General features: G+C 38.2%; 2 protein-coding genes across 2 annotated transcripts in view; one reads left to right on the top strand and one right to left on the bottom strand.

Moving 5' to 3' along the window:
- The window catches only part of LOC139730318 (germinal-center associated nuclear protein-like), a 57128-nt gene extending 39188 nt beyond the window's left edge, over window positions 1-17940 (bottom strand). The window contains exons 1-6 of the mRNA XM_071641189.1: window positions 17936-17940; window positions 16855-17085; window positions 14682-14888; window positions 13082-13195; window positions 12165-12327; window positions 11361-11510 (exon numbers count right to left, since the gene is read on the bottom strand). Of these exons, the coding sequence (XP_071497290.1) occupies window positions 11361-11510; window positions 12165-12327; window positions 13082-13195; window positions 14682-14888; window positions 16855-17085; window positions 17936-17940 (870 nt within the window). The remainder of the gene's footprint in view (window positions 1-11360; window positions 11511-12164; window positions 12328-13081; window positions 13196-14681; window positions 14889-16854; window positions 17086-17935) is intronic.
- A 330-nt stretch (window positions 17941-18270) lies between these two features.
- On the top strand, window positions 18271-22168 carry LOC139730317 (src substrate cortactin-like; the record flags this gene model as incomplete). Its single annotated transcript, XM_071641188.1, has 4 exons — window positions 18271-18407; window positions 19018-19091; window positions 21068-21197; window positions 22003-22168. Coding segments are annotated over exons 1-4 (457 nt in total), but the record flags the coding sequence as incomplete, so codon positions are not given.
- Between the last annotated feature and the right edge of the window lie 1020 nt (window positions 22169-23188).

Here is a 23188-nt window from a genome sequence, read left to right as displayed (position 1 = left end):
GTATTTGTACAAATCTGTACATGTTTACGTGTAAAATGAATGAGGTTTTGCAAGATTCTGAGTTACTTTTGTTTTTCTTGCAGTCTGCTTTTCAGCAGTGCTTTTAAAATCTCTTGTACATGTTAAACAACTTCCTTTCACATATTTCATAATTAAGGGATCACAAGACAACCACATTGGCACAAAATAAACAAAATAATAATAAATCCATAAAACTAGCATATTTGCATATTAATTAATTAGCCTTAATTAGAAAACTATGGTAATTTTTGTTCAATTAACTATGCATTCTTTTAGGGTACGTCATAAACTAGGTGCATGACAAATTTAACAGCAATCATACTTTGCATGGCCGAGATCTTAAAGGACAAGTCCACCTTCATATACATGTACATAAGGATTGAGAGAATGCAGCAAAATTAGAAGAACACATCAGTGAAAGTTTGAGGAAAGTTGGACAATCCGTTCAAAAGTTACGAATATTTTAACCCATCCCCGTCAGCTCCCACAAAAAACGTGGTTTTTATTATTTATGACCAAAAGAGGGCGTCCTAGGACCTCAGGCTTGGCCAGGAGCTGTAGAATAATTTTAGCCAATCACAGAGATCCTTACTGGGACTCAGAAAAATAATTTATGCAAAGAAACATATTTTAGAATGTCTCTTATTGGCCAAAACACCTGCCAGGGGGCGTGTTTTTTTTAGACGGCACAGATTGGGGAAACTAAAAATCTATCGGGGGCCCTATCCCTAAACCTAACCCTAATCCTAATCCTAACCCTAACCATCAAACCCTAACCCTAACCCTAACCCTAACCCTAACCCCAACCCTAACCCTAACCCTAACCATAACCATAACCAAAAACCCTAACCCAACGTTTTTCCCATAGGTTTAACACGCGCCATGCCCCAATCTGTGCCGTCTTAAAAAAAAAACGCTGCCAGGGGTTCGAGCCTGCTGAGAAACTAATCAATATTCATGTTTACAGCGCGCATGTATCTTTGTTGCCCCAGCAACTGCAGTGATTTCTTACGCGCGGTATCGTGATATCGATCTCCTCATAGAGTGCTTGACGATATCTCCTTGTGTGTGTACGTGTACTGCTATGCTGGGGCACGGGGGTGTGTGTGTTGAATTCCATTTACATTAGTGAGTGTGGGTAACTTCTCTAGGTTTCCCGTCCATTTCTCTCTCTCTTTCTCTCTTTTGCTTTCGTATCATTCTATATCTTTCATTCTCAGAGTACAATCGTACTTCTGAGAGTTTTTTGTTCATTTTTTCTAAGTGATTATCTCGTTTGCAACAATTTAGAGGTGAGTTTTTGTCCTAGTGTTCGTTGAGTTTTTTGATTGAACACGATGTAGCTTATCTACGTATGTGCGAAAACATGTAGTTTGTGTGGCACCCACTCGTTACTTTTCCGTGTAAGCATTTTTGCCGTAGTGTCTTCATCGTTCGTCTTCCAAGCATCGTGTTTTCACCCTAGTTTTTCTCATCGTAGTTTTTTACCTCGATTTTTTTTTGGGTGCAAGATGTTCTGTGTATTTTTTTCTACGGTAATATGCCATCGTTGATGATCTTCGTGTATTCATTACTAGTTTTTCACCTCCGTTTCATTTTTGTGTACAACTAATGTCTAACGTGGCGTAGTTACAACTATGTTTAGAGGGACCCCGTTGGGGAAATTACAGAATACCGGTTTTGCATCATATAAATTAGCATATTAGTGCGTATAAGAGCCGCCGGTTCGGCCCCGCCTCCGGCGGCTCTCCCTTAGAGATGAATTTCAGCCCGAAGGGCTGAAATTCGTCTTTCCCGTCGTCTGGGGGCCCCAAAAAGCCCGGGAACGGGACGGCCGTCAAAAAGTAGGTTGACCACACAATTTTTATGAAAATTGAGTGGTTTCAGAGGAAAACTGCTCTAAATCAAGATAACTCGAGTAAATCGTCGGTAAAGAAAATCGAGCCGATTTTGGCGGAACTACTTTAAACTTGATGACGTCATCACAGCTGACATCCTCCTTCCTTCATCTCTTTTCGACACAAGTCATTCACGATCAATCACACTACTCACTAGTTTGGCAAGGCAGCGCGTATACGCGTATTGTCAAGAGACATGTGCGCACTCAACTGCTACACGTATTGTACACTGTACTAGTAAACATGCGTGCGTTCTGCAGACTCAATACGCGCTACCACTGCACACGTACGCATCATAAGCTGTTGTGTGTAGGTATTGTTGTACGACTGCATATAGAGTCAACATGGTGGGCTGTCAAGAGAACCCACACAGTGCGTAAGCTCTACTGTAAGCTAGCACCAGCAATTAGATAAGTGATTGTTTTCTAGTCTCACCTAAATTGCTGTCGATTTCTAGGATACGGACTATCCTCAACTCCTAAAAACGTGAGTATTCATCGTAAATTCGGGTAAATTTTAACGGCTAGTCTAGACTAGCATCGTCAGGATCTAGAACTACATTATTCGGGGGACACCCCCGAAACCCCCGAGAACAACGTAAGATACCACACTTCTCACCGCACAGATCAAAGAAAACACACGTAAACAAATGCAATCGTCGACAGCCGAATCACGGACCGTATCGCAGATCGGATTAATATTTCAGATGGTTGCTATCGGCAAGCGTAATTACGCTCTTTTCAGAGCGATTTGCGCTCTCCGTGATTGGCTGCCGGTATTCTGTAATTTACCCACCCCGTTTAGAGCTAGTTAGCTAGGTCTGCGATGTCTGTATCGTTTGCTGATAATATTATGTCTTGTGAGCTGAGAGTGACTATGATGGGAGTGATATTCAGGGTTTTGCTGTGGTTGAGGTGATGGCAAGATGTAATTTATTTTGTGTAACCATGTATGACATTGATGATGGCGAGTAAAACTACGACACGAGTAGCCTAGCCTAGGCCAATGACGAGAGTGACACTGAAGAAACGGGGGCTGATGCTCGCTTGTCCAATCGTGCACGGGAGTGGTCTAGAGACCTGCATTACAGTTGTGTATTTATGTTTTTTTTCCTTTTTCTTATTCACTCGGGTATTGTGCTACCAAAATTCGTGTCTCTGAAGAAACTCAACCAAAAGCTTGACAACAAGTTTGCATCAGGTCTATTCTGTAGTACTAGCACTAGGTTCTAGATCTAAATCATAATGGCGATGCTAGTTTAGTTTTCATTTAGAACTCGATGAAATCCATTTTCTTTGCTCATTTTTCAACTGATAAATTATTTAGAACTGTACTTAAATTCTGATGTACTGCATTCACCATTGTAATAAAAAAGAGCCTGCTGATCAGGTGTTTCATTGTATCCTTTTCATTTCCTCCCTATCCTTTTGGTTTCCTTCCTGTCACTTTCTTCTTTGACCCTGGATGGAAAAAAAAAAATCCCATCTTGCCATGTAAAGACAGAATACATAACCATCATGAAATATCATGACATTGAAATAATACTAAGAAATATTCAAGTGACCAAAATACTTGTTTGTGAAAATAAATAACAAATGAAAGGTGATTTCTTTATGGAGCAGTTCTTTCAAATGTCAAACAGCTTCGATAATGAAGCAAGTGAAATCTGAAAACTATCCTGGCAACAAGTTGAAATTGATAGGGAATTCTGACAAAAACTGTCACACCATTTGATGTTTGAATTTGTCTTTTTATTGGATGAGGTTATACAACTAAGTGCCGCCGATAAAATAACAATCCTCTCAATTTGAACAAGAGTACACTAGTACGACTCAGTAAACAGCTGATTATTTATGCATCGTATCCATGGGCAACTGCGGGGTAACTGCAAGAAGGCGCAGGAAATTAGACTTGAGTCAAGAACGACTATTTATTATTATTTTTTTATTCAAACTATTTTTTTTCTTGGACTGAAAAAAAAAACCAAAATATTTCATATTACGCTTCTAAAATATAAAATGAATATATGAAGTCTTTTTATCGTGATTTTATGAAGAATTAGAATTATTGAAAAAAATATAGATACTAGACGGGCTGAAGAAGGAAGTCTAATTTCACCCCAAGAATTTGCAACACACCGCATCTCGGGTGCATTCCTAGCGTTCTTGCCGCACTCTCACGATCACCTAGCTGGGCCATGTGCACAAGCCAGTCACATGTTCACAGTACACACGTTGTTAGCCAGTTCACCGATCTCATTCCTGATCTCGTGCGTGTAGAAAATTCTCTCAAAACTAAGCCAGACATGATTTTGGAACATACATTACAATGTCAAGACCTTTTCAGTGGACTTTGAATTCGCCATTTGTCTGTTTTAGCTCTTGAATGTACGACTTCGAACGTCCGATTTGTTTTCTACTACACCACGTGGAGTTCGTATTTTTTCAGCCCCATGCTTCTCCACACACGTCACACTAGCACTGTGTACCTGTACACACACACAAGCCATCGCGATCGAAGTTTGAGCGATAGCGATAACATGTGCGGAGCAGACATGCGGATTTCAGCACAGGGTAAATGAGTAGTTGAACGTATCACGATTGTAAAACAAATCTTTTTCTATGTCTCTGCAAATTTGAATTAGGCTATCTCAGCATAGATAGATTATGATACATTACAAAATAGATTAGCCATAGCAAGAACTTGCTTACATGAGAGTTATTAGATAACGTTGCAAAATAAAAACCCCGTCATTGAATGGAATGTTCCAGAGCTATCTGGGGGGGGCTCGAGGACATTATGGACACGTCGATTCGCAAGTGGGTAAGATGTGATTACAGATGGCTTGAAATGAAGAGGATTTATCGATGAAATACACAGAAACAATATTTTTTCATAATTCCTGCACAATTTATTATTTCTTTTCATAAAATTCACATAAACTAGTGCTGTATTGAGTCAACTAAGTGCATATTAGCACGAGTGTACACGCATCATCCCTCCTGCCTAGTGGGAATGACACAGGCAGTTTTTTCGATGACGTATGAATGCTCTTCGCGTGTAGATCGCGCCGCACAGTGGGCCAGAGAGATACCAAAGTGCGCCAAAAGTCATTTTGGGCACTTGGGATTTTTTAATTTTTGACATGCGCTCTTGAGAGGAAACACTTTGAAGAATATTTCATTGAAATATTTAAATCAGATATGTACATTAAAGGGATATATTTCCTACCTGAAGTAGCAAAATACAACATTTTAAGAGTTTCAAAGCAAATTGTAACCTCTTTAATGAATACGTAATTTCGACATATAGTTTTTGAGATATCAACCTGCAACTTCTCCCACATATTTCTCAGAGTTTATCTTACGTTATGAATGCCGTAAAAATGCAAAGAAACCGAATCTTCATGAACATTTTTCGGTAAATATCCTTGAAAAGAGGGTAATTATTTGTCTTTTTTGATATATCCAAATGAAAAGTTTAGATTGCCACGGATTTCCAACTAAATTCTATTACCACAACATTCCCTGATGTCTCAGCTTTAAGCTGATACCAGATTTGGCTGCCACCTTTTGCCACTTTTTGTGTTAGAGCCGATTTTCCGCGGCACATTACGTGTATTTTGGACCTAGCAGCCGCTTAGGAATTCTGTTATCTTACGGCGCCGCATGAGGGCGGCATTATATTTTAATTCATTTTTTTTTTCTTGCACGTTAAAGGCCCGCAAACATGATTAATACTGAATTAGAGGTAAACAGAGTTATAAATATATGAAAAGGGCTAGTTCCGGCGCCTAAAAGACCCTTCTTTCAAAGATAAAAGAGTACATAATTGCACATAACCAAGGTCATAGCCATATTATTGTCCATATTGTCATAGCCACTGCTGTAAACAAGCTATTCCCTCTGCGATACATACTGTATGGACACCTAAATACTTCGATCCTACTCTTGACATATGCAGATAGAACGTTATACACCTAAACACAGATATTCTATTCTCATCGGTTACTCTTTGGAAGCAAAGTCTGTTGCTATCCGGCTGCTCACCAAAGTGTATCGGATCGCAGTCTGATGAATCCGACTGTGTCGGTCGACTATCAGGTCAATGTCAGACATTGCTCGCGTGATCCTCATCGGACGATCTTGCCTCATGGGATCACGCCCGACCTGTCTGACATTGGCCTGATCCAAGGCGACAAATACAAGTCGGATTCATCAGACTGTGCTCCCATATACTTAGGTGGGTTGCCGCAAGCAAAAAAAAAAAAAAAAAAATGCTTCCGACGACTGACTGATGAGAAAAAAAAAAAATCCTTCTGGAATGGGGATGAATTTATAATTTCACATGATAGTAATTCCGATAGATTTTTCATTAAAAAAATCTTTTATTATAGCTTTTTCAAGTAAACCTTCATGCACGGAAGACTCATTCTTAGTTGTTAAGTCATACCCTTTCATTCTCCTGATTACTGACTTCACAATTTGTTATCTTTCCAGTAAAATTAGACAAAATGGTTTTTCGAGTGTTGCGCTTGTATAAATTGATATGGCATAGGCCTAAGGTTATAAAGTAGAGAGATTGATTTGATATCACACATTTATGTCCTGCTAGAATAGATTGAAGAAATTCCCCCAAAAGTACAGCGTACATCATAAACTTATTCTAATTTACACGGACAACAGTATTATTTTGCAGTACGTGTGTATAATATGGAACTTCCAGCGCAGCATGAATTCGATCGTCGAATGTTTATACACTTTCTGTGGCCAATTATGTAAGCATCTTGTATTCAGTGATAGTAGAAAAGCAGTGTCAGTGAATGTGAAAAGATAAATGAACCCCTTTTCAAATTAACCTTTAAAGAAAATAAAACAGCCTAAGATTTGCACTGCTTTATTCGTCATTTACAGACCGATTTTTGGTAGCCAATGAAAAATCAGCATCACAGTGACGTCATATGAGTTTGAAATTATGTTCAATCAATTCTATGCCCCAAATTACCCCTTAACACCAAATTTGGGTAAAAAGAAACCATGGGATATAATTTTGGCGCACTTTGAGCTCATTCTGGCCCACTGTGCGCCGTAGGGAAGATCGCGCCCAAGTTCATGGCCAACTTACTAGGCAGGCACGATATTACAGATTACACAGAGGCCCGTACGTGGATGGGTTAAGTATTTGCGCAGTCACTGCTGGAAGAGAAGACTACTAGAGTGTATGATGTCACATGCGTACAACTATATAAGGAAAATAAAAAGAGAATTTCACAAAACTTTACTTTTTGAATAAAGTGCACATTTCTTCGACTTGCTACTGACGTATGTTAAGGGTAATATTATTCCCCCTGCCTTCTGAAAGAGAGAAGTCAAGTGTTCTTTTGTTATGCAGAGCTGCCAACTTTTGTAAAAGCCTTTCAGTACTTTGATGGCTGAAAATCAGTAATTTGCACCTTTTTTGAGTGAAAATCAGTAATCCTTAACAGTGTTATAGAATTTATCACAGACAATGATTTCTAAAATCAGTAATTTGCTTGTAACCTTCAGTATTCTTGTCCAATTTCAGTAGAAATTACTGAAAATCAGTACTAGTTGGCAGCTCTGGTTATGGGAGAAAAATGGAAATATGCTGAATTTTCTTTATTCTTTCTTTATATCGTTGTACTCATATGACATCACAAGCTATAGTAGTCTTTTCATCCAGCCACGGCTGAGCAGAAACTTCAAAAATTCATAACTTTTTAACGGATTGTCTGATTTTGCTCAAACTCTCACTGATGTGTTCTACTTATATTGCTGCATTCACTCAACCCACATGTCTATGAAGGTGAACTTGTCCTTTAAAGGTAGGGGATACCTTTTACAGACCTCCCAAAATGCAGCAAAACATTAAATATACACCTCAGGGGGACTTGCTTAGGCCACTGCTTAGAAATTTGAAAGTCAACAGTTATCTAAAATTTGAATAATGCACAAAACTCAACTACTCAGTAGTTCTGTGTGTCAGCCACACTTCAGCCTTTTTGTTGCATTCTTCTGTATTTGTGATCTATAAACACAAATCTAAAAGTACAAGAGCTGATGTAATAACATATAGAGTGTGTGGTAAGAATGTATATAGAAATGTTTGTAAGTGTTGATGAACTTTCTTCACAAAATATACATGATGGACACACATGCAGTACATGGGTCTGCAAAGGTAGCCTAGTAATGTACTGGAATTTACGGTGAGCCCCGAAAACAATTCAATTCAAAATCTAACCGTCAAAAAAATGTACTAAATGTTACCTTCCACTTTCAATACTTTATGGGAGTTTTTAAAATGATATTCTCTTTAACATACCACTGTATTTATACAAGTCTTCGTTTAAGGCGTGCAAATGGGATTCCCTACCTTTAAAAGGGCATTGTACCGGTTTTTTTATTTTTTTATATGTTGTTCTTTTAATTCTAAAAGACCCAGAGGTGCAAACAGAATCAAAATTTCATAACGATTTATCCCGTAACTTCATGTTGAAAATGGAACTTTTTTGGCGAGAATTATGCTAATGAGCTGACGAGCCCGGATGTCGTGATGTCACAGGTGCCAAATATATCTCTGATTACAAGCCCTCGCATACGCGTGCGTTAAATCGTGCCGAGTAGCAGACGACGCTTAGGCCCAATTTAGCTAGCAGGCGGCACTTGTGTACTGTCCTATCCATGCAGCTGTCTCAAATTTCGCTGAACCAAATCGCACCAAAATTACAGGATATACTTTTAAGCATATTTCAAAATACTGTATTATATTTGAACGAAATCGGTAATCGAGAAGTATCAATATTGACGCCGACTTTCAAGTTGTCACAAAAAAAAAAAACACTCTTCGCGAGAGATCTTGGTAAACACGACATGCACAATCTAGAGCTGAAGTTAGCCCACTAGTACTGTGCGAACGGGGAATTTACGCGGGAACTAAACTAAAAAATGTCATGATTTTGGCGATTTGTGTGATTTACGAACTTTATTTTTCATTCAACTGAGCTCAAATAATTTATAAATTGATTTTTTGCTCCCGATTACTTGAAAGATTTGTCTCATGATATTAGATGGCTAACTTCAGTCTGTGCGTGCGCAGGCCGTAGGGCTACTACGCCGCGATCACTCTTGTTTAGTCCTACAGAGCAGATTGTTTTTAGCGACGACAGGAAAGTCGACAACTTCACTTATGCTTCCAGACTTGCGATTTGGTTCCAATTAGCGTGAGCAAGTGGACATGAGTCATAAAATATTTGTGATTTTGGTGCAATTTGGTTAAGTGAATTTTTAGATATCTACATGGATACGGAAGTACTCTAGCACTATGCCTAGTGCTAGGCATAGTGCTACACCAGTGCTTGGATCGCGAAGCGGCGGCACTGTTTGTATCTACGTGGTCAGGCCACTCTTCCGAGGTATGGGTCCTACTAAAACTAGATCTAAGTTAGTCCATGGTGTTAATACGACCACCATGAGATTTATCTCGACTACAAAAACATTGAAAATCCATAAAACAGATACCTTACCTGCAAAATTCAGCACAGAAACAACAGGGCCTGCAGGACAAGGGCCTAGATCTAGCGGCAACGCTAGACCTTGGAGTCTGGACTTTCGTCTGGACTTTCTTCAAGTTCTGGCAGCAGGGGTATGTATTGCATACTAAACGTTTACGCTGTGCCTATTGAGCGCTGTGCACGTACAGCTGTCGACGGGGCGGCGAGTAGAATCTTCTCGGTCCTTGACTGCTCACTAGACCTAGTCCTAGTTCTAGTCTGGAGTCTATATGTACTTGGTGCTGTTTTCTTCTAACTAGGCGTAAACCGTGATTGCCGTTGACTATTTTTTGGATTTAGATTTTAAGAATCACTCAGTCCTCATCTTCGTTAGATAGTTTGAACTGTGATGTCGAACCATTATCGCTTATCATCAATGCATAGTTAGTGCAACGTTACTGGGGTTACACACAGTTTTCTATGGGCAGCACGTTCGGACAATGATGCCAATTTCATTTTGCATATCTGGAATATTCCCCACGAATTTTATCTAAATAAAAATCTTTTGAAGAGATTCCTTTTAAAAATTAATAAATATTGTTTAACATGTTTATTTCAGCTCCATATTGCAATTTTACTAAATAACAGTTTTTGCAGTACTTCGTGTGAGATTTCATCAGTAAATTGACATGTGTAGTTCGTTTTGCTAAAGTCGGAGGTTGGCACCTGTGACGTATGCCAAATTGTGTGGATCGTTCCTTGGCTTGCTCGTTTTCATTTTTTTCAAAAAATCATTACAGGCTTATCCTGGGTTTTAGAATCCTCTCTTTCCAGTTGTAGGCATCAAAAAATGTAGATTAGAATTATCAGACAAGTAGAAAATGTCAGTACAGGTTTCTTTTAAGGGGGGGGGGCATCACGCTGCCCCCCCCCCCCCCCATATCCTCAAAACCTCAAAAATAGCCCAGTCTTTTTAGGGTTAAGAAGGATTATACTGACGAATGAAATTTCAAACTGTTTCAGTTTTTCAAAAGATAAACTACCCTCTAGTATAAAACATTCATCTTCCACTAAATATAGGCCTACACATAGTTATGATGAAATAACATGACAAACATGGCAGTACTCTATTAGTGATTGCTTGTGGGCAGCAATTGCCTGTGCTTCCTAGCAAAAGTTTTTGCGTGGAAGTGCTCTCAAACTGCTGTTTGTCATGTTATGTCATAATAACTACTATGTACATGTATGGTGGGAGACAAATGTTTTATACTAGAGGGTTAGAGTTTATCTTTTAAAAACCTGAAAGTTTGGAATTTCATCGGTCTGTATAATCCCTCTTTATGAAAGCTAGCAATTGGCATTATGTCCTGCCTTGATCTAACACTTCTGTTAGATAAATGTCTTCATATCACTCCACAGCCTAAAATAATTTCCATTTCAGGAAAGCTGTCTATATCGCATACTGCCCTGCTAGGCTTCAGGATAATTGCTTTATGGGCACCTGGGTTTAATTTGTTTAATAGTGTCCCATTTTTTTCCCTCCCTCTTCTTTTCTTTAAATCAACAACAACCTGCATTTACATGTGACTGCCCCTTTGGCACTAAAAGCAATTTTGCTCTGCATCTGGGAGGTTTTGAAAGGATATCTAGCTGTTGCTCTTTTCGAGCTCACTGAGCAGTGCCTCATATAACTAGTGGTAGCCAATCAGACACCAGTAGTGACATTCTACATAGCAGCCTTTAATTTAGCAATTTTATATTTTTGCCCAAATGGTTCAACAGCGACAGCCTAGTATAAAGGTCAGTGGCTCCAAAGGTTGAAACAGATGAATTAAAAGACAGACACTGCCTGCTGTATATTTTTGAAATGTCTCTCAAATTGTTTTGAAGTGTTTTGAAACAACATCAAATGTAAAAGATAGCGAACTCACCTCCCCTGGCAGCTTCTGGTTTTTGGACTCAATGACAAGAGGACCCAGTTGGGCAATGGCGAGCTCTTCAGGGTACACAAACCCTGCTCTGCTAAACTTGATACAACCATCGCTCTCCTCTAGTCCATGGTATTCACAGAACACAGATACCTAGAGATAGAGTGTATATGCTAATCAGACAGTAATAGCAATAAAGCTCTATTAGTTGTAGAAAAAAAGACGATCTTTAAAACTTAAACCTTGCTCCAGTGAAAATGTGTATCAGTTATTGCTATCAATGGGACCTTGCTGCCTTGTTTTATATTGCCATTTTCTTAATTAGTGGTGACATTATCTTTTGAAAAGAGGGGACAACACTATCTACTTAACAAATATTTTTTTTTTCAAAAATCCACTTTCAAAAGGTTACGAAACTCAGAATTAATTTACGCAGGTTGTATGATGAATATATGCTTGCATTGAGACCATAATATGGCAGATTACTGTAAAAGTGGAAATTTTTCGCACATTTCATGCAAGAAGAAGGTAGGGCAAAAATAAAAGCACGCAGATATTTTTGCTTGCCATGTATTCTATACTAGTAGCTGATGTCTTGTTTCTGCAGAATTAAAAACACCCAAAACTCTTCTCACCTGGTCGAGCACGAAAAATTAATCGCGCAAATATCCCATTTTTACAGTACATGTTTCATTTTGATTCTTTAGAGGCATACAGTCAGAGCAGTTCATTACTTATGATGACAGTATTCATAAGTAGTATTGACAAAAGGCAGAGGATGAGAATATGGTTAGAAAGAAAATTCACCTGCTCTGGGCTTTCAAACGCCAGCAGCTGCACAAGCTCCTGTGTGGGAAAAAGGGTGCTTCCCTTTGCTGTAGTGAAGGCTTTATTCATTGTCTCAAGAGCCCTTGAGCGTACTTGCACAAAGTATCGATGAAGGATACAGGCATTCAGAAAGGAGGCAGCTCTGAACAAAATGAAGAGATTATTAGATACACACTATGAAAATTTGAGCTGTAAGAAATTTCACACTAATCACTTGCTGTCTTCATTCTGTTTTCTACAGATGGTGCATCTTTGATATGATGTTCATGTTTCCAACCGTCACATTGAGTAACAATGGAACTTTCTGCACAATTAGCAGAATTTCCTAAAAAGAGTAGAGAAATTATTTTGACTAGTTTCCTCCTCTTTGTGGCATATTTCCATGTCAATTTTTTAAAGAAATTTTTAAGAAATGTTTTCTTACACTTCCCTTTGCTGGTAAGTTGACCCCTGTTGCTCCTGTCTACTCCTTGCTGCTAGCATATAAACAAAGCAAGAACATGGAACCCACTCCCTTGGCTCCCACTTGGAAAAAGAACAACAGCTAGTATATGATTTTGAGAAGCTTTTGCTTTGGGTAAATCTTATCAACTATGCAATGATTACCAATTTAAAGCCTTTTCAAGTGGTTGCAATTGCAACGTGATTTACCAAAAATGCAATGTCACTGCAGAACTAGTGTATCACATGCTTGTTACTTCCATGTTGATGTTTGTATTGTTGATATTGACAGTTGCTGTCATATGAAATAATGTGTTCTCTAAGCATGTAGATTGATAATTACATGCAACTTCATCAGATAACTCCACATTGTTTATATTCTCTCAAATAAAAGAAGCTGTCTTAAAATGGCCTTTGAGAAGGCGATGTCTTTTTGACATTATATCTTTCCTCACCGGATAAGCTTGAAAAAACGACAGTAGTTGTTGCTGCTGAAGGCACTGGACACTCTTAGGGCAAATATGACTGCTTCTGAATTCCTGACCTCTGGTCGGTACTGTTGCACCTCCCTGTATGAGAATAAGGTGTACAGTTCTGTGTTTCTCTGAAAGGTTACATGATAAAACTGCTAGAAGTGAAACATACACGTACACTTGTTAAATTGGGCCATAAACATAATGTAACATAATCACTCAATACATCTATTTGTTGGCAGAATATGACTGCTTCTGAATTCCTGACCTCTGGTCGGTACTGTTGCACCTCCCTGTATGAGAATAAGGTGTACAGTTCTGTGTTTCTCTGAAAGGTTACATGATAAAACTGCTAGAAGTGAAACATACACGTACACTTGTTAAATTGGGCCATAAACATAATGTAACATAATCACTCAATACATCTATTTGTTGGCTTGTACACATGTTTAATCATACTTGCTTATGTCAACAGAGAGAGGGACTTTCAGACAAATCATTTTTCATTTCTCATAAATGACATCGAATATCACAGCTAATATTTAATATTTACAAGGGTTATTAAGATTTAATAGCCCTCACATTTAACCCTATTCTAACTGAGCTATTTGAGACCAAGATCTTGGCTGCCGATTGCGCGATCGCCGCAAAATTTTGCCTGTACATAGAGCCGGATGTCAACTACAAGATTATATGGTCATACAATAAAAACATTTGATTTTATTTTTTTAAATAAATGAATTATGCAAATTTACGCATGAAATCATATTTTCACCTACAACTCCATTAAAAAGATTGAAGGATTGCTAAATTTATGTGTCAGAGTTCCTCAAGACATATCGAACAATTTTCTTATAAAAACATAGCGCAATCAAAATCAGTTTCTTTTGTTTTGTATTGTTTTGTTAATTTCTTATGTATTTTGTTGTTTTTTCGATCTTTTGTTTTCTATTGTTTTTTGCCAAAATTTGTTGCAGGCACTTTTCCAAGCTGATCTACATTAGAATTGATTCATTTCAATGGTTAAAAGTTGAAATAATCTAATTTATATCAATTAAACAAAAAAACACAATTTGCATTGGATTTGCACACAAAATCATGAATTTGAGCTGTTTTTGGGTTGACATGCATATGCAAAACATTGCCTAACTTCAGAACAGTGTACCCGGACGTCGCAAATTTGGTCTCAAAATATGCGGGAGACTTCAATGAAAAAAGTCATGAAACGCCGCGGCAAAATCTATGCGCGTTGCGGAATTGTGGCGTGAAATGTCGAGGGGGGTCAATTTGACCCCCCCCCCCCCCCGTTAGAATAGGGTTAACATGCCATTTTTTCTTATCTATATGTGTGATTAAAACCTGATATGCTGTGACATATTTGGTGCCACAACAATCACTTTTGATTATTTTTTTTCACATGATTACATGATGAATTGCATTCAGCTCATGCCCTATGTTCAGGATAAAAGTTTCTTTACATACAAAAGGGTAACTCACTTAAAGTTGTGTATCATAGTCATTAGAAATTCAACAATTCTACAAGCAAATATTTCAAATATCACTTTGCTACACTTTATCATACCTCAGGATGTCCCCTCCTGTCAGATTGAGCAGCACCTCATATGCCCGGAATTCTGATTCATTTGGACAGAAGATGCCCTCACTGGCTAGGTCATGATAGAACTGCTTCAGACTCTGCAGACACTTGGTCAGGTTCTCATTGTTAATCTTGGGGTCAAAGGTCATCATATCTTCCTCACATAGGCGATAGGAACAGTAGATGTGAAATCTGATGAAACAGGAATACACAATTAGAAGTTGACAGCATCTGAAAACACATATAGTAACACAGCCTTTCAAAGCACAGTTACACCAACAATGTCTAGGCAATCTCTTTTTACCATGCCTGTTGAGACGGTCCATGCAAAATGTTGCTCGGACGCTGTTACAGTAACGTTTGCCAAATCTGTCCAAGCCAGCTATGGTAATTAGACCAACATTCCTCCAACGGTACGGTGACAACCTTCTGTTGAGATGCTCTCGCGGTAACATTCTGATGATATACTCAACATGCATGAACAATAGTCCCGACAGAATGACACAACCCACACCGATTACATGCATGGATCATAATCACATCCCCTTCCGGCATGAACAGGTAAGTTGTTATGGAAACTACCTGGAGTAGATTTTTGGTGTGTCTGTTAAGACAGTATCCCTTGCTCTCTTCTGCAATTTAATTGCCCGAGGCCAGGAATTAAATTGTTCTCTGGATGCTGTCCTGACATTGTTGGGGAAAGGTCTGTTTATACAGGGTGTAAGAGTATAGTGGGGGCTTAATTCTAATCTGAAGATTACGAGACATTCTATCTTGATGTGCAACCTCCCTGTGGTGTTTTCAAGGACAGTCATCAGCCTTTTCAGGGCCCAACAAACAATTTTTACTAGTTTTTGGCATCTTAAAGGAGACCTCCAGATGACTTATAGGCTTTTGCATTTGAACATCTATGAATTGGTTATACTGGGTACAGAGTTTCAGAATTTACATTGATTGGGATGGGGAATAAAATTTTTTAAATAATCCAACAATGAATAAGGATGGTGACATTACTTACCAGCTTCCTCCCCATGGGCTGGGCACGGCCTGCTTGTTTCCACACAGAATTATCGTCGCTTGCCCGGAAGAAGGGAACGAGCGCGCGAATACGCGTAAAAAATAGATTTCGAGAAAATCGCAATTTAAAGTTTCAATTGACTATATCTTTGATATTTGAATATCAATACTGCTGAAAATTCACAAGTGAACAGATAATATTCCAATTTGGTACTAGCTAAAGTGGCTATAATGAATAATCTACAAATCTTATGATATTGCTTATGATCTTACCTCATGCAGGTCTTTTCTCGAAATCTATTTTTACGCGTATTCGCGCGCTCGTTCCCTTCTTCCGGGCAAGCGACGTTATGTTCTTTAAAGTACTCTTTATTTGGATACATGTAGGGTGTGGAGGAATGTGGGTTGCACTTGGTTCAGGGCTGGTTGGGTTCTGGGATCTCTTGTTAGTCATTTTGGTGCTATGGGATTGGTTGATGGGTGTTGTCGCCGGTGGAGTCTTGATTGGGAGTTTTATTTATTGATTGATTTTTTGTGGGCATGGGCATGGAGTCTCTCCCCCTTTAAGATGTGTCGATCATGGGCGACTGATATCTGATGATCCCCCAGCGTATCATCTAACTCCACTAAAGTGACTAGTTTCATATCTCGTTTCTGCAAACTTTGATAAAAATTCAGGCACATGTTTTCAAGAAAATGATAATGTCACAAATTATGACAATTACGTGTAGACTGTTTTGGGCTTTAGGGCATCAGCACCATTTGCACAGGCTATAATGAGCCCATCCCCTTACTGGTGTTTGTTCCCATGTTTAGTCAAAATCCAGCACCAGTTTTCTAAGAAAAAGGTAAAATGTGACGACACACAGTGGATGCCAGGTGGTGAATGATCGCAGTAGCTCACTTGAGCTATTCAGCTCAGGTGAACTAAAATGTCTCCTTCACAGCATTTAACTTGACAGACTAATATCTTGTGAGGTGCTTGAAGACTTCAACAATGTGTCTACATCAGTAAATAATGCTTCCCTCTGAGGATTAGATATGCATATATTCAGAAGTCTTGAAAGCAATTTCAATAGAATTATAATATCTCTGCTCTTGTAAAGAAAAATGAAATAAATGAAATATGTCTCCATCTCACCTGGCACATTTTTCCATGAGACCAACTGCAACAGTCCCACAAAGTTGTTGTTGTGTTATCTCCTTCCGAATGCTTCTGGTGCGATTCCATAAGAAGTCAAACCAGTCTGCCCAGCTCCGCCCATCACCTCCCTGCCTCTCTGGTATCTGGTTCATCAGCTTGCTCATGAGGTAATTCATAGTCATGTCCAGGACATATGGGGGGTCGCAGTTCAGAGGGCAAAGGCTCTTCCTGCCAAGATATTCATCAAAATATAAATTGATAAAAGTTTATTAACCCTAACTAGGCCGGGCTATTTAGGTAGTTGATAGAGCTGGGGGGGGGGGGGGGGGTTCTCATTATTTTCGTAATTTTTAGGCTGTGTGAAGGCCACTTGTAATGTTCTTAATCTTAGCCTCACTTCCTCCTTATGCTGTTTTATACGTGTGGGACTGATGGAATAGTCCATTACGCCCTACGGCTGCGCGACACCGAACGCCTACCGTTGCCGTAGCGCCTTCTGTTCTGGCACGTACGTGTGTCGTTCCACTGAGCTGATGCCGTGAACGGTGGCAATCCAATGTCAGGGTCATGATATCTGTGCATAATTATACTGCAGGTGTCTTTACGACATGTCACCATGTCATTCCCCCCCCCCCCCCCCCAATTTAGAAACAGGCAGGGTCAGGATAGGGGCACGATCGATTGGGGGTTATGTTTAACGCATATTTTGCGAAAAGTGTGAGGTCAAAAAGCTAGCGTCTTCTTGATAAACAATAGATTTATAGGTAATAAATACTATAGACCCTACCCACTTAATTTAAAGTTGTGCAACTCTTTCTTCCTATTTAAACTTCATAAAATATTCAGCTCTTATATGTTCCACATTGAATCCCTCATCTCATTCTCAGACTATGTAATAATTATGCCATTTGCATTGATATATTATATGTAAAGATTTGATTTTCAGTGAGGATGAATTTCCTTCGATCAGTGTGCATTTATGTGGGGGTCAGTGCTAAAATTTGAGTGAGGTTAAGCAATTTATGCTTCAGGTCAATTCAAGAACTCATTCTTAAAATGTCTGATTTGCACATCATACTCCATTGTGCCATGGACGGTGGGACATTCGACATTCTTTTTTATTATCATTATTTGTTTTTAATAATATTTTATGGGTCTTGCAAAGTTTTTCCTCTTATGGGGGGGGGGGGGGGGAGGATATACATGTAAATGTGTGTACATGTATGTATAACATTTTTTGGATGATTTTTATTTTGTTGTGTTCCTTTTTGTGTATCTTTGGGTTTTCTTCTCTTCTATAAACTACTAATAGATTTATGTAAACTGCATTTTGATAAGTTGGTGGCAAATGCATCAGACTGCATGAAGTAAATTTGCAAAGTGTTATATTGGTTTTCATTCTTTCTTTTTATTAGCTCGTAACGAAGCACTAGACTGTCTAGAGAGAGGCTCAAAAGTTCACCATGTGGAAAGCTCAAGTTGGTTCCAATGTCTCTGTCCCTGTGACCCAGGATGAGGACGATGACTGGGAGACGGACCCAGACTTTGTGGTACGTGGGCTTCTGTTGTTGTCTGGAATATTCATTTACATGAATGAATGAATGAATGAATGAAGTACTACCAGTACTACGTAATGTTTGTATATTGTATCTGAAATTCTAAAAATTGCTTTGACTTCCCCTTTAAAATGTACCAGGGTAGCTAGAGGTGTTTTGATTTAGATTGTCCTTTACATGTCTGATGGTCCCGCTTTGTTTGCCATTCTGACCACATATTTGTGTGTGTGTCTATTTTGAAGTGTTGGTTGGTGTTCATTAACAGTACCCAATACTTGTAACCTATTTAATGTAAAACAATAATAGTATTGAACATGGTGCAAGATGGAAAAAGATTTGAGTAGAGAGGGTACTATCGTATTTTTGCAACCAACACCAACCATTATGTATGAACAAAAATGGGCTCATATATTTTTTTTTTCTATTTTAGTGCTTGACCTAGTATGAAACTCACAAGGAACATCAAAAGTTATTTGAAAATACACCACTGAAGAGCAGACTGTGTTTTTTCTGAGACTTGATTACTTGATTAAAGATGTTCCAGTTTGTCACCCTTCCATCCCTCGGTCATTCTTCAAATGCCTTTATGATTTCCCTCACACAGAATGATGTCTCAGAAAAGGAGCAGAGATGGGGGTCAAAATCAGTGGAGGGATCTGGCCGTCAAGAATCACTCAAGTAAGTCAAGAAAGGTCCTGTTTACCTTTGGGAACAGTGATTTAAAAAATTTTAAAGATATGACATTTAATGCAAACAAGTGTATGTGTAAGTCTGTTGTACCACAAAACATCCTATCATATAAAATTTTTGCGATAAAGCCTAAAATATGAGATATCTGTATTTTTTTTCAATAAACCGTAACTGTAGACGGTTTAGTCTGGAAACATTTTTATTATAACTGTTGTTCACATTTTGTATATTCAACAATACTAATATCAGTTTTACCGATTCAAATTTTTACAGTGGTTGTTTCTATCCTAACTCACACCTTAGAACTATTTTAAAGCACTAATGCTGGGTGTTTGTTTCATCTGCAAATGGTAAATTATGCCTTTAACCTGTGACAGATTGATTTTGCTACAAAACGTATTTCCCATAGACACCTGCCCGAGTATTGTCGGGACTCGTCCTCAACAGGTTAATTACATGAAACCTGAACAGATACTGCCTGTGTGGGTGAACATAACCATGAAGATGATAGCAACAACTCTTCATCATCAATGGAGAGTGCGAGAAACCCATCCATACCTCACTGTCCGTTGTTACAAGTGAGATACTGTACAAGCGGAAATTTCAGTTTCAATGATAATTAGCTATCTAATATCAGGATCTAATATCATCCCCAAAGATAGTCTTGATAGTTCAGTTGAGCAAGATATTTGCCACAGCATTTTATTGGCAGCAGCCTGTCATAAGAATCACTACACATCAAACACATTACCGGTAGACAGAAATGTCATGATTAAAAAACAAACAAACAAACAAAATGGGCTTGGTCAATCATGTTTCTATGTGAACATGATTAAAGGCATAATTTACCATTTGCACATGAAACAAAAACTCAGCATTAGTGCTTTAAAATAGTTCTAAAATGTGAGTTAGGGATAGAAATAACCACTGTAAAAATTTGAATTGGCAAAAGCGATGTTAAGTATGGTTATTTCAACTTAAATATGTATACAAAATGTGAACAATACATGTACAGTGTAGTTATAATAAAATGTTTCCAGACGAAATCGTCCACAGTTACAGTTTATTGAGAAAAATACATATATCTCCTTAATATAATTCAGGCTTTACTAAGAAAAACTTATATGACAGGATGTTCCGTCAATGTTACTATCTAGTACTGCATAGGAAGTTAAATGTCATTGTGGATGTCTCTAGCATGAGGTCATTGTGGATGTCTCTAGCATGATATCACTAAAAAGTGGTAACATGGCAGTCATAATGCTCCCAGAGGGTCAGAATGAGTAGGATTGATTGCAATAACTAGACCATTCTCTTTCTATGACATTTTATTTCCTTTTGTTATTATTTTCTTTGTATTGTTATCATTTATTGTTGTTATTACACTGTATTATTATTATTTTTATTATTATTATTATTATTATTATTATTATTATTATTATTATTGTTATCATTATTATTATTATTATCATTATTATTATTATTATTATTATTATTATTATTATTGCCATCATCATTATTATTATTACTGCTATTATTATCATTATCATCATCATCATCATAATCATCATAGTATAGCGGTAGTAATAGTAATAGTACAACTGTAGTATTACAGGGAATAATTTTCGTGGTAATTACATTGCAATTTGCTGTATATCTTTTGTGTAGCTGTCTTCTTCCATAGAAGCATGTAGGGTACTATTTGGAATATCATTCCACAGCTAAAATTGCTGATCAAGTTAGAGTAGGAAAATTAATATTATTCCCTGTAGTAGTAGTAGTAGTAGTAGTAGTAGTAGTAATAGTAGTAATGATGATGATGATAATAATAATAATAATAATAATAATAATAGTGATATCGTCATCATCATAATTTCTTTTATCTAGATATCCTACTAACATGTATGTACGTATATGTGCTGTGGCTGTCATTGAGTTCACATCCGTTTGGCTCGTTTCCACAGTATTCACTCCCTTCGAGAGAAGGTGAAGGACGAGGATGCCAAACTCAAGGAGAAGGAGTTGGCCAACGCTCCCAAGGCCTCGTACGGCTACGGAGGAAAGTTTGGTGTGCAGCAGGACAGAATGGACAAAGTGAGCACTCCTGGATTGTCTGTAACCCATTGAGGACAGACTGATTTTGCTACAACACGCATTTCTCATAGACACTTGCCTGAGTATACTCGGTACTCGTCCTCAACGGGTTAATGTTGACCATTTGCCCACCACTTTGAGACTTTTGCAGAGAGAAGATTAGATGCGATATTCCCAGAATGCAATGCAGTGTTGAAAGAGAGAGTGCAAATTTTCTCTTGCCATAGTTGCGCTTATGCATCGAGTGCGTGTTAAGATGAAAAGGAGAGTTTGGGTGCCTACACAAAACAGTGTGAAATGATATTGATTGAACTGGGGAGCATTTCATGAAGCATTTCGTCCGACAAATTTGTCGGACAAATTTGCTCTCAGCCAATCAGAGTCAAGGATTTCAGTAGCTTGTAACAGCATGTCAGAAAAAATATCTAACAAAGTGCTTCACGAAATGCCCCCCTCATATGCAGTGAAAGGATATTGTATCCCCAGTGTTTCAGGATAACAATGAATTACAATTTCTAGCTCTTTCAAGTAATTTTGTTGTTGTTTTTGCTTTTTACAGATTGCTTTTAGACTTAGAGCTGAAATCTTGAAGTCATTAAATATAGACATTGAAAGGCATGAATGAAATGAATACATGAAAAAACTTGCAATGTAGTCATGATTTCAATTCATTTTCACACATGTCATCACATGTACTGGATAGCAGCTTGTAATTCTATAGGCAGCTTTGCCAGCAAAGATATTGGCATGTGATTACTTCACTCTGTGTTGTTTTCGTTTTTTGTCTCGTTCTCTGTCTCTGCAGTCTGCTGTAGGACACGATCACATGAGCTCTCTCAGCAAGCATGCGTCACAAGCTGACTACGCCAAGGGATTTGGGGGCAAGTACGGTGTTCAGAAGGAGCGGATTGACAAGTCAGCAGTTGGCTTTGAGTACCAGGGGAAGACAGACAAACATGCCTCGCAGAAAGGTATCAAGTACCGGTGTGATTCATTATCGCTGAGTTCCACTGGAGCAATGTGAATATGAATATTAAACAAATTGAAAAATGAGAATAGAGTGATTATTTTGGGACAAAGAAGTCGATTGTATCTTCTTTCATTGTGTCATGGAATTTAAAGGACAAGCCCACGGTCTTCATATACATGTGGATTGAATGAATGCAGCAATATTTAGTAGTAGAACACACCAGTAAAAGTTTGGGGAAAATTGGACAATCTGTTCCAAAGTTAGGATTTTTTCAATTATTCATACAGTCACTGCTGGATGAGAAGACTGCTACAGTGTATGATGTCACATGCATAAAACAATAAAAGGAAAATAAAAAGAGAATTTTAGAAAATTGTATTTTTTGATAAATGTGCACATTTCCTTGACGTTTCACTGGCCTGTGTTAAGGGTAGTATTATTCCCCCTGCTTTCTGAAAGAGGCAAGTCAAATTGGTTTTTTATGCGAGAAAGGTGTAAATGTGTTGAGTTTTCCTTATATTTTCTTTATATCATTCTACGCATGTGACATCACAAGCTGTAGTAGTCTTCAAATCCAGCAGTGACTGAGCAGAAACTTCATAACTTTTGAACAGATTGTCCAATTTTCCTCAAACTCTCACTGATGTGTTCCACTAGTATTGCTACATTTACTCAATCCACATGTCTGTGAAAGTGAACTTGTCCTTTAAATCCAATCTATTTCTCACAATTACTTCCTGTATCTATGAGATGGAATGATTTGCTATGACATCCTAGAATCTTACAAAACTGCAAAAGTTTTATCAATTTTTCTGTATAGACTACTTTCAATCCCTCCCCACGTCCCTGGTACAACAACAACAACAATTGTGTGCCGATAGACACTAATCATAATAGATATCTGAATTGCACACTGTCTGTCGACGGACACTTCCTACTGGCAGACTGCCCGTGGTCAGTCAGCCAATCAGGAAATGATACATGTCTCCCCAGCATTGTGACATCATGCTTTTCCTATGTA

This window comes from Diadema antillarum, unplaced genomic scaffold (genome assembly GCF_040938485.1).
Source record: "Diadema antillarum isolate AM-2024a unplaced genomic scaffold, OU_Dant_1.0 seq00000301_RagTag, whole genome shotgun sequence".
Classification (NCBI taxonomy): Eukaryota; Metazoa; Echinodermata; class Echinoidea; order Diadematoida; family Diadematidae; genus Diadema; species Diadema antillarum.
Note: the sequence above shows the minus strand (reverse complement) of the source record. Positions and strands in the feature narration are given on the sequence as shown.